Source organism: Parasteatoda tepidariorum, chromosome 7 (assembly GCF_043381705.1).
Source record: "Parasteatoda tepidariorum isolate YZ-2023 chromosome 7, CAS_Ptep_4.0, whole genome shotgun sequence".
In the NCBI taxonomy this organism is placed as follows: Eukaryota; Metazoa; Arthropoda; class Arachnida; order Araneae; family Theridiidae; genus Parasteatoda; species Parasteatoda tepidariorum.
In genome coordinates this window covers 14,143,958-14,156,670 of record NC_092210.1, presented here as the reverse complement: position 1 = coordinate 14,156,670, position 12,713 = coordinate 14,143,958, and the positions used below count along the sequence as shown (strand labels likewise).

General features: G+C 29.3%; 2 protein-coding genes across 8 annotated transcripts in view; both read left to right on the top strand.

Annotated features, from left to right (window-relative positions):
• The window catches only part of LOC107450332 (alpha-1-macroglobulin), a 76,046-nt gene extending 66,804 nt beyond the window's left edge, over nt 1-9,242 (top strand). For all 6 annotated transcript variants that reach the window (XM_071183085.1, XM_043047101.2, XM_043047100.2 and 3 more), the window contains 5 exons: nt 2,043-2,158; nt 4,089-4,179; nt 6,030-6,104; nt 8,032-8,134; nt 9,095-9,242. In XM_071183085.1, the coding sequence (XP_071039186.1) occupies nt 2,043-2,158; nt 4,089-4,179; nt 6,030-6,104; nt 8,032-8,134; nt 9,095-9,129 (420 nt within the window). In that variant the 3' untranslated portion in view covers nt 9,130-9,242. The remainder of the gene's footprint in view (nt 1-2,042; nt 2,159-4,088; nt 4,180-6,029; nt 6,105-8,031; nt 8,135-9,094) is intronic.
• A 1,603-nt stretch (nt 9,243-10,845) lies between these two features.
• Nucleotides 10,846-12,713, top strand: part of LOC107450331 (alpha-2-macroglobulin) — an 81,722-nt gene continuing 79,854 nt past the window's right edge. Inside the window, exon 1 of one of the 2 annotated variants that reach the window (XM_071183084.1) lies at nt 10,846-10,985. In XM_071183084.1, coding sequence (XP_071039185.1) covers nt 10,970-10,985 — 16 coding nt within the window. In that variant the 5' untranslated portion in view covers nt 10,846-10,969. Of the gene's footprint in view, nt 10,986-11,293; nt 11,432-12,713 lie in introns of those variants that run through there. The other variant, XM_043047099.2, reaches the window with a different exon arrangement.

Genomic DNA, 12,713 nt, shown 5'->3' with positions numbered 1-12,713 from the left:
GAGTTTTGACTGAGGCAAGTTTTTTCAGAAAAAAGAAAAATAATGAATTACTCAAAAGAGAATGTCTGGTTTACTCACCAGCAAAAAATGCAGTGTTTTGCTACATATGTAAACTATTCTGTGCTAGTTTTTATCTGATGAATCTTTGACACCCCAAGAAAAACTAAAAATTTTTCGCTCTCAAAATATAACACACACATTCCCAAATGTTGATACTGCTTTACAAATTCTGCTAACTATGCCAATTTCAAATTGTACAAGTGAACGTTCTTTTTCTGCTTTGAAACGCATAAAAAACAATTTGCGTAATAATATTAAGCAAGATAATTTATCTTGCTTAAGCATTTTATCTATTGAAAGTGATATGACCACAGAACTTGATTTCCAAAATGTTATTGATACATTTGCATCAAAAAAAGCAAGAAAAATGCCATTGTAGATATTTGTTCATCTTCTTTAATTTTATTTTTGAATGATTATATATATATATATATAATCATTGGGTCTGAATATTTGTATTGCTTTAATAAGAAATTTATCACATTCATCTATATTTTGTTTATTATGAAAAAATTCTTGTGTTTTTCATATGGTATATTTCAGATAATTTAGCAGGTGGTTCTTTTAAATTTTGATATTTTAAGTATTTTATCAAAATCATTAATACATCGAATAGCAATATATTTTTGATCATTTGTATAGGATTATGATATAATTTTTATTATACTTATAATTAGATCAAATGTTTGTTATAATTATTTATTTTTAAAAATTTTTTTTATTCCTCTTAACTGATGAATAACTATTTGAGATGTGTACAATAACATTTTGGGAAACAATTTTAATTATGATTAACTTAAAAGTCAATGTTTTTAAAGGGGGCACTTAACCGAAGGCCAGGCCCTGGGCCCATTTTCATCTTAGTCGGGCCCTGCGGAGAACCCCTGATACCCGTTACCACCGAGACAACATCACTGAACGACACCATTGCGGTTGGGCAGGATTGCTTCTTTGGGGTGGAATTATGCTGAACTCCAGAACAGATAGGTGGATTCAAATCGGAACTGCGAAAAGCCAAATTTATTGGGGCATCAATATGAAAAAATATGCACGTTTGTTTAGAACTAGCGTGGGCGCAGAATTTGGGTTTATGGATGAAAAGGCCAGTTTTCACCAGGTAAACATCTTAAGCGAATGTTTTCAATCTGAAGATATCCCCCGTATGGAAAGGCCAGCATTCTCATCGGCCCTGATTACAATACAGCATGTGTTGGACAAGCTTAACCGACGAGTTACTACTTATGAACTACTTCCNGTTGCATGGTTGTAATAATTCTCATAAATTTGTTGGCGACTCGTGATCGCCAAGGTATTCTTTTAAACCCAATATTATTATGCTGGTTGGCTTTGTTTTGGCTATGCTATATTTTGATAATTCGCCAATTTTGGATCTCCAACCCATGCTTCTGAGTCCGTTGGGAACAAATTACATGTACTTTTAATCTGGCTTTTGATTAGGTAAGTCATGGGGGATTTGTCTCCCATGGCCTGTCCTATTTTAATATTGTTATGCAAAACTTATTCAACTAAAATTCCTTCGAATAATATTTATATCTTGTATCTCGAGCTCTGCAACTATATGAAAAAAAAAGCTTTTTATTAATTCTAATCCAGCTCAAGTATTATATTCACCATCTTCTGTTTTCATTACTATCTTCAACTGGCCCACTATACCAAATACAAACTCCACCCACACCTTAATATTCCACCATCTCAACATAATTGGCACCCCTGACTCAACCTCCTTCACCATAGGAGATATTTTTTTATAATTGCTATAGGAAAAAATCGTAGTTTCACATTTTTTTAATTGCTCTAGGAAGCAAAAATTATATTTTTTAAAGTAATGGTATCATCCACACTCCCTTTTTTATCTTTAATTTAATAAATGGGCTTTATGAGTAAGTCAGATTCGATCCTTAATATTTGGAAATTTATGCAATAAAATGATATTATATGTATTAAATGTTTCTTAATCATAGGCTGTTCACCGCTATAACACAAAAGTGCCACCAGAAAGTACAACGTTTTCAATTGAAGTAAGCGGAAAATGTTTAGATAAAAATTGCAAAAATGGAATTATTGATGTTTCCGTTGCGTAAGTAGAAGTTTTCATTTTAAGTAGATATTAAAGAAGAATGCATTTTCTAACCTAGTAGATTTTAAGAAATGCCTACTGTTAGAATTAGAGAATAGTTGGTGAAAAACAACGGGAAAAAAATTGAGAATGCTAAAAATTAACCCTACTTAGGCCGGTTAACCAGTAAAAATAAAAGAGAAAAAAAGAAACCAACTCAGTATGGAAAGAATAACTGAATAATCTCGAATTTACTGAAAGGGAATGAACTAAAAGTTAAGTTGTTTGTTGAATCATTTTTTATATTTTTTTTCATACTGTTTGTTTTCTACGATTTTTTATCCTCTGAATGAAGTGATATCACTACGAGTATTCTACTTTAAAATGGTGCTTTAAACGACAGCATTCTATTGATACATAGCTTTTTTCAGTAAAAGCTACAAGACGTCCAGCTTGCTAAGGGTATTTACTGAGGGATAAAATTGCAGTTGCGAAGGAGATATTTTAAAAATTAATTTCACGAATTTCCATCGATTAACCAATGATTTTAAAACAAATATTTACCAAGGTTGTCCTTGTTTAAAATGTTGTCCTGCATTTTGCATTCGATTTATATTTTTTTTTCGAAAAACGGCATCAGAACATTGTATTTTCTACTAAGGTTGTAACTAAAATTCTAGAAGTACTGTGCACAATTTACATTTTAATTTTGCAAGTTTTGCACCACCGAATCTTTATCTTCAGGTCATAAATATCTGACATTTTCAAAATGGTTCCATACATTTTATATTCGATTTGTAAATTTTTCTGTAATAATAACACAAAATTGTGACAAAATTGTAATGGGTGCGAAGAAAAATTTAATAAAATTATCTCACAAAGTTTCACTGAGGAACTATTATTTTTTAGGCATATATGTTTTACAAGCGTCTTTCTGTGAAATGGGACTATGCACTTTGCATTCTATTTGAAACATTATACTGCTCCTGCTTCTAGTGATGAATAGCAATCTAAAATAGACCTTCAGCCAAGTAGAATTTGAGAAATAAAACATGTTTTAGATTTTCCATTTTTTTCTGACAAAAAGTTTCGGTTACAAATTTCCCATCAGCATTTTTTGAAAAGTATTTTGTTATAATACAGTTTTTGGTTTTTAAATTTGAGATAAACATCTTTGTGTTTTCATAACTCGAGTTAAAAGATTTTTTCAGCTTCACGAAAAGCGGTTTTCATCAGTATGAATAATAATGTTAAGTTTTAACTAATTTAAAAAGACAGACAAATGTACTGCACTAAATAACCTATCCAAAATCATTATCCACATAATTTTATTACTTTACAATTTACGAAAAGAAAAACATACATATTTTGTCCAAGTGGTAACTTATGAAAGGATATGTTAAATAATTACAAAACTCATTAAGTTATAAAATGATATTTATCCTATTTTGACAAAATCATGTATAAATTTTAGTTCTTTAGTTTTTACAGCATAGTACAGTCGTACAGTGACCTATCATCAAAAGCTTTTCAAAAAAAAAAAACGAAAATATAAAATTTAATCTAAAATACAAGATAGCGAATTTATAGTCCTCTTAAGTAAATTCAAGGAAAGTATCTGTATTTCAAGGGTTTTGCTTATTGCAAATATTAAATTAAATAACAAGTGCTTGGACCGACATACTCAATTTATTCTACAGGAAATTAAAAGCTTTAAGCTTTCTCGAGAAATATATTTAAAAAATTTTGTCGAGAAACAGAATTTTCCAATTTTTTCCAAAAAATATAGTTCCATAATTCACTCCAAACGAAATTGAAATCCTCAAATTGTTTCGAATGATGGGGAATAGTTTTCTAGTTTTTTTAAGAAAAAAATCATATTATATTAAATTGATTTCGTTGTTATTATTTTTAATGATAATATAGTAATTATGTAATTAATATTTTGCAGATATTTGCCCACAAATTTGCAATCAGGAATGAGCATTCTAGAAATCAATTTAGTCACTGGATTTGTACCTGATACGGATAGTTTATATAAGGTAAAAAATATTTTATTATCCGAAGATTAAAACAAATTATTCGAGGATCAAAATACGGAAAGGATAAACTTTGTGCCATATATGAATAATCTAAAACAATTTGCAAAATGCATAAATAATGTCTCACATTAATTTAAAAGTTTCTGGTTTACAAAAAGGCGATTAAGTTACTTCATTATCATATCGAAGCAATCATATTTCGAACAATGGCATCGTATATCGATATCGTATCGAAACAATCACATACTTTATTTATAATCAGATAGTTTATAATGCGCAAAAGGTACAAATAATGTTACTTAGAAATTAAAGAGTTTCTGTGTTATAATATTGACACTGAAGATAATGCTTCAATGTACAGACACCCGTTTATGTAACATTATTTGTATTTTTTATACTTTCTTTTACGTTGTCTTAGCTAGTTTGCATTCAGGTAGTTTAATTTTAAATAAAATGTCAGCTTTTATGAACATTAACATTATTTCACTATAGTGAATTTGATAGTCAAGATAACTGCCTTGACTAGAAATTATTTTTCCTGATTGAAAGATAATAGCACGATTATTTAAGTGAATTTAATTTCTACTTACAAAAAACGGCGGAGAATTTTGCCCAAAAAATTGTCAAATTAAAGTTTTATTTAGTAAAGAATCACAGCACAAAATTGGACGTAATTACTACTCTTCAAAAAAAAGTTACTATTTATAAATAGTAATAAAAAGTATGCTATGCTAATTACAGTTTATACTATAATTGACAGCTACTAATCGTAAGAGTTTCCGTGGTTCCCATACCTTTAACATTACAACAGAGTAATTTGGAACGAAAAGTTCCCTTAAACTGGTTTGCATTGAGTTAGTTTAGGAATTAAAAAGTTGTGTAAACTATAATATAAATCATTTAAGGAAAAACATAAAGAGATAATTGTATTGTTTGCTGCATGCTGCTTGAGAAAGCAATTAATTTACTCTCACCAAATTTCAAAATTAAAAGCAAAGACTGTCAACAGATAATTAAGAAAAACTATGAAATCATATTTTAATGGTCCCCACCATTTACAGCAACAACGTGGCACAGGTTAAGAACAAGATTAACAATAACTGCCTCGAATATTTCATCGAAATGGTCTGACTAGAAAAAATTGTTTCAAAATGTTTCAAAAAGCAGAATTTACAAATGGACTCAATAATGACTGATTTCAAAAAAGAGTGAGGATAAATCGTATTTCCTCGGTAAAACCGAACATTCGTTATCTATCTGGTTTTCATTAATTGATTCTTTAATATGTAGTCGGTTTTCGAAAGTTATGCAAAAGCCTAAATTATCTAATTTGCAGACAAAAAGTCAGTTAACCAAGTTTGACTAAAACTATTAATTTATAACAATACAGGGGAAAATAAAATTACAAATAACTTAAAATTACAGTTGTTGTTGCAGTTCATTTACGTCGCACTAGACTGCACAATGGGCTATTGGCGACGGTAAAGAAAACATCCCTGAAGATGATCCGAAGACATGCCATCACAATTTTCATCCTCTGCAGAGGGGATGGCACCTCTGCTTCGGTAGCCCAACGACCTGCACGCGAAGTCGAGCACTTTATGGTAGAACAGTTCAACGAGGACCAATACCGCACACCCTCGGTTCCAACGCAAATTGATCCAATTGGTTACCCACCAGCACACTGACCGCAGCCAGTGATGCTTGACTTCGCTGATCTACTGGGAACCGTGTCTTAATCATCAGTCCACAGTGGAACTTAAAATTACTGATAACTTGATATAATAATAATTTTAAAAAATGTGTTTTATGAATAACCCATTTTAATGAAAAGTTTCTAACTTTTTTAGGTAAAATCAAATGAAGATAGCAAAATCTTAAAAATAGATGTTGAAAATAACTCGGTGATCTTCTACTTTGAAGAAGTAAGTTATATATTTCATGAGGTCACACAGGTTAATCTAAAGTAAACTTACGGTTTTCAAAATAAACAGTTAAGAACTCAAAGAAACTCAAAGAAAACAATTAAGGTCGGAAAAAAAGCAATTCTTGCAGCAAATTTCCTAGATTCTCCGGCATAAATAACATTTTCGATATAAGACACTGTAATTCCCTGACACCATATTTCAATTGCGTTAAAAAAAAATAACAATAATTGTGGTTTATGATTACAACATGTATATGTCGTTGATGGTTGACAATTAGAAAATATCATAAGAGATTTTCGTTCACTCTATTGATTGAGATGTTTAGTGATGTATATTGTGATGTGATTTGCAATTGTTTTTCTTTGATATACAGTGTCACTACTTGCTGCTCTATCGTCGACTGTGGAAAATATTTTAAAACTGAAAATGGAATCTCTGGGGAGAAATATTTACGCAAGGTCACATAATTTTACTATAAGTTTTTTTATTCGTTAAAAATTTCTAATATCTGTCATTCTAATTTTTTACACCCTTATCGCACATGAAATTATTTTTATTTTATATTACATATATTTTTAAAATTTTGATATAAAATAAAAAAATAAAATTCATCAACGCGACATTATTGGTGCAAAATAATATTGATGAAAATCTATAAAATTAAAAGTTTTATTTGTAATTGTAATTTTTGGCTAATAAATTTAATGAATGTTTAAAATTTCTTGTGTCCTATGTTAGTAAAGTATAAATTTGAGAATGAAGAGGTTACATAACCGATTTAATAACCGATTGAACAATTTATGTTATTCTTTAAATTTGATAAAATAAATAAAGAAATAAACGGTTAAGTTTTTAAAAAAAATTCCTTAAGTTATTTCTAATGCAAGCAAGAATTTTTTTACTTCTTTTATAGTTTCCAATCAATATAAGACTATACTCAGGCATATAAATTAGCCTTAGAATGTTAATTATTCCTCATATACTGCACTGTGTTTCTTAATCAACCCTTTTAAGATGATCTTCCCGTATCATGATCTGGCATTCCAACTACAATCGCCAAGACGCCAAATGGGTATAAAACTTTCAAATTTAAGAACAAAGAAATAAATAAAACGTGTAGATATTTGCCAAAGGTGGCTACGAGTAATACTGTTCAAGTTGGTCCTCTTCTTTTAGATTTTTTTTTAAATTATTATTTTCTCAGTTTTTCGAGGGCTGATGCCAGAAGTTGCCAAGAGTTGGCGATTATTCTGCCATAGAACACGATCTTCCCGCTTTTAATATGTACCTATGAAATTATTGTCAAATATGTCTAGAAAAATGTTTACTCTTTGGGAGCTCCAAATTAATATTTCGATGAGAAATAAAAACAGGAATGTAATCCAAATCTGTCAAATCAACTGAGGATGACTTAATTGAAATCGCCAAATCAATTGGGAAGTGAAAGGGGATTTATTAAAACGATTTTAATCAATCGAATTGGTTTTGCTGTTTTTCTTCCATTTTTTTCACTATAGAATTTGAAAGATTTAAAAATTAGTAACTGATTCATAATGTGTAGAATATGTTTTTACATGAATTGCTGAAGTATATAAAGAGGGGTAATTATTGAACACTCTGTATAATTTAAGACGAAATTTTTAAATTTAGTAAATTATTTTAAAAACCTTAAAAAAATTTCATTCTATTTCACTTTCATTTTTTTATGAGTCTTAATACCGATGAGTCCAAACACTGATCTTATACATAGTTTAATTTAATATAACAATTTATAGTCAGCTTCGATTAAATTAAAATCCACATTTTATTCACGATATTTAATCAGATGCAATCTTAAAAACTTTGAACCTCTTTAAAATGCAAAATCAATGTAAATATTACACGTTATTGGAGAAAATTATTTGTCTTATTATATTTTTTTCAGATTACAAATGACAAACAAAATTTTAGTTTTCAAATTCAGCAAATTGTGGAAGTAAACAATAGAAAACCAGGATTAGCGAAAGTCTATGCATATTACGCAAAAGGTGAGTTACATAATTTTATATAATTGACAAAGGAGGTTAGAAACCTCTTTGATATCCCAACCTTTTTCTTTTTCACTCTATCTGTCTTTGCCGTGGTTTCATAGTGGTGCTTGATTGACTTAGTTTTTCGAAGCTCTATCGTCAAGGAAAATAAAAAAGCCACAGTTTAAGCTCCTTACACTTGAAGCAAAACGACGATTTTAAACTTACATATCATCTTGCTCTGAAGAATTATCTAATCTTTAGAATGAAGGAATAACTCAACTATTTTAAAAGTGTTTAAACTTTTTAAAAATCTCCAATTTAGTGACATATTTTGACCTAGATGAAAATTAATAAAGTCGCTGCCTTATTCTCAGTTTTTGCAAATTTTTGGGCAGCAATAGAGTAAGCTTTTAAATAATAAAAAATTAGACCACAATCGCTTTTCAACTTCTTGGGGACCGCTGTTTCCTTAAAGATATATTTAGTTAGCATGTTTAGGACAAAAAGACAGTTTTTAATGTAAGTGGCATCTTCCAGCCCGAAAATATGACCGCTTAAATCTAACTGAAATTTGTGGCAATTTTGCTGCTTTTTGCACAAACATTCAAAATTTCTAATCAATACTCCTTATAGAAAATACTATTTAATTTTAAAAAGAAAATTATATCAGGAATTTGCATATGGATAGACGATTTTTGCTTTGAAAAGGAAATGGGAAACCGCGGCACTCTAATGAACATGAAACACTTCAGTATATTTCCAAATCTATGAAACTGAATGCTTTATTTCAGGTTTCCATTTTCCCGTTTTCACTGTAGAAATAAATAAAAATTTAAATGTAATTTAGTAATTTAGATAATAGAGTTTTAATATAGATCTCGAGGAATAGTTAAAAATCAAGTTTAATATCATGAGAATCAATTCTTTTTGTTAAAATAAATTTTTGTGATACTCATAAATTCCTTTTTATTGCAGATAATGCCGCATCAACAAGCTATACAGTTGAATGAGTGATTTTTTACATTACGAAGAAAGTATTTTAAATTGTGTCTCGTTGTATAAAAAATGTTAATTCAAATAAAATTGTATTTTTGACAATAAATTTAATCGAAAAATCCCCATCTATTTTGTGTATATTTTTATTCAAATTATAGTACACCGTCTTGGCATTAACAGACTTTTCATCGTTTTTGTATCAAAGTCTATCGCTTAAATTTATATTAAAGCAATATTTCGTTTCTCAACAAAAACATCAGTTAATTTGTTTTCTTTTAAAGCCCTTGTAGTGGAAATCAAGTTTTATAAATCGATTTTTTGTTCTCATTACTTTTACACGTTTACATGAATATTCAGGACCATTTAATGGATTACTTTATTTCGATTCAATAAAATTGTTGCTATCGATTTACCCCTACCAAAACATTTTAAATATCTTCTATTGACTATGTATTATTAACTTTCCAATACTGTATTGTTATTTAGTCAAATGATTTTTTCTATTAATTTAAGTGGCGACAATTTAATCGAAACTCTTTCATAAAATGTTCATCTTGTAGCTCAGAAAGCGGTCACGTGAGACCTTTGACTTTCCTGATTTGTTATTTGAAGCGATGTCCATTCTGGCGCTGTTCCTCATCCATAAATATTGAAATTGTCATAACAATATTTTGAAAGAATATTTTTAGCACCTAATAGGCTTATGAAAATGCATGTAAATAGCATATTAAGTGTTTGCGCTTGGCACTTCTGTTCTGTCCCTAAACCGGGCATGGTTGACTAAAGCTTTCATTCCTTTAGTGGATCGAAGGAATGGGTATCAAACATGCTTGTGAACTAAACACTAGTGGTTCCACGTTCGGCTGACTGGAACATTAGTTCTTGTACCTCGGATTGCAAGGTCAAGAAAACTGGGATGGTCACAGTGGCTTAGATCATTCATGGACTGTACTGAATTTAGTTTAGTTTAGCATTTAATAAGTCTAAAAGGGTATGAACAACAGGTTTTAAATAATAAATCTAAATTTTGTCTTCGAAAACTAATTTATCAAAATACTTACCTACCGAAAAAATTCTAATCAAAAATTATAAATTTGTATTTTCAACGCATAAATGGAATAATTATTAAATATTTAATTTAAAACTGATGCTATTGATTTCAACTTTATTTCTGAAAATTTTAAAATTAACCCTTAAAAATATGATGTTCCATAACATTTTTGGAAATGTCAATAATGCACAAAGTCAATTTATCCCTTTTGTGTTCCTACTGGCTTCAATGGTAATTGATCAAAATTTAAAATTTTTTTGGTCTATTTTTACAAGAATTCTGAAAATCTATTAAAAGGAAAGTATTCCCTATATTAATGTTTTAAGGCAAAGAGCCATTACCTAATATTCCTTGGACTGATATTTTTTTAATTTTAAATGGTGTTAAATTTGTAACCACCTGCAGGTAAAGTTAAATGAAGTAAAATAAATAAATAAAAGTGCCTGAACTACTAAAATTATAAATGACAATAATGCAAAGTGTGATAAACTCGAGGCGTCTAAATGCTTTCAAATGTATTTGGTCATTTAAGTGTTTTATTTCTGAATTCTGAACTCTGAAATCAAAAATAGATTTTGTTTGATCTATCTGTATTTGTAAAGAGGCAGACATGCTTCCCATATCTTTACTCACCTGCAACAAAAGAAATTAAGCAATCTACAGCTATAAAGAAGAAGCTTAGAATTGAAAGGATAGTGATGTACACTTGTTGAAATTTTTTGTTTGTGTACTGTATTTTTTTTCTGTATTATTAACTGTACTTTTTTTGCTTCTGTTATGCAGCGTTGATTGTTTTTCTGTGAATGACTAAACCTGAAAGTAAGTTACAAATTCAAAATGTAAGCTTCAATATCTATAAAAAAGTTATGTTTGATTTCAAGATTTTATGTTGCACTTGGCGCTACTTCTTTGATACTTACATAAAAATACTTTATTTGTTTTCTAATAAAAATAATTGCTGAAGCCTTTCAGAAATTAAAACAAAAGATTTTGAAAAGAAAGAGATCAACACGTGTCATAAAAATCAATCACTCATTACTTTTTCTTACGTTTAATGCCATCATAAACTGTTAAACTCTATCATCCATTATAAATTACCTAATTCTTCGATTCGTTTTAACGGGTTTGAACACATTGTTTATTGCTTTAAATGTGAGTTATAAATGTATATTATTCTTTACATCATTCTTCACTTTTCGGAAAACTGTGGGATGATATTAAAGCGAAAGAAGAGTAAAAACTATTAGATCAAAACTTCAAAAAAGGTAATAATTTTATGCATGATTATACAGATTTATTTTTATTTCTTTTATTAATTAAACTTCTTTTTTAAGGTTACGTAATACTTTTTTATCCGCTATGTTAAAACAAATTTCCTATCTCTCTTCTCTGTGTAATTCTCTTATGGAACCATTTGTGCTAACGTCCTGAAATTTAAACAGCAGCTGCAAGGGGTCAGTTTAGAACCTAAGATTCTTGATACTAAAATTCCGTCAAAAATTTTAATTAGTCCGAGTGAGAAAAACGTTTGAATAATAAAGTTTCCTCATTGGTTTAGCATTGACTATTCACCCTTTATCCTAAGAAAGCAGACCCTACCGGAAATTTTGAAGTCCTCTTCTGACGTCAAAGCATTGACGTGACTGTTTTTTTTTTTTTTTTTTTTTTTTTTTTTTTTTNTTTTTTTTTTTTTTGACGTCCCGGATTTGCTTGTATATTTTTGGAACACTCAATTATTCTGAATTTAATTGTGTCGTATTTTTGTGTTAAAATGGTTTCTTCATAATTTAAAATATCAGATGAAGATATGAAAAAAAAGTACTTTGTGAAATTATCCTGCATTGGTGTGCAATTACCCGATCATTGAGATGTGGATTTACGCGATTTAGTTTACATCATCAGAAATTCTCCTACTTGAATCTTCTACCGGAAGTTGAAACAGCCTTTACAAATACTGCCCCTACCGTGGAGAACATAAAACACGTTCGGAAAAAGGTGAATTGCTATAAGTTAAACTCTAAACAATACTGTTTCTTCATATATTTAAAAGAAAATATTTAAGCTGATTGTTAGCTTACAGCTCTATTCAATAAAAAAAATGAATTTATTTCATGCTTTTTTTTTAATATTTAATCATTTTTACTCGTGTTAAGTTCAATGATATACATGGGAGGGATGTAATGCCACCGAGTGTAAAATTCTAGATTATTTGAAACCATGTGTTTACTTTGCTCTTGGTTACGCTTTTGAAATGGGTGACTAAAAATCTATATTATTCGCGATCGCAACGAACTATAGGGGGCGTTGTTGTATGAGACTAATACCTGCGATTTCTATATGAACAGTCATTCAGTTACTCTAGAGACGTCGTTAATGTAGCACGTAGCATTGCAACGTTTTTTCTTTATTGTGGCTAATTAAATTTAAAAAAGAAAAATGCTTGATATTCTTTCTTATGCAAACGAAAACAAAATGGTATCTCTTTTTATTAGAGAAGGAATATCCAAAACACATCGGAAAAATATTTGTACATTAACAGAAAAAAAT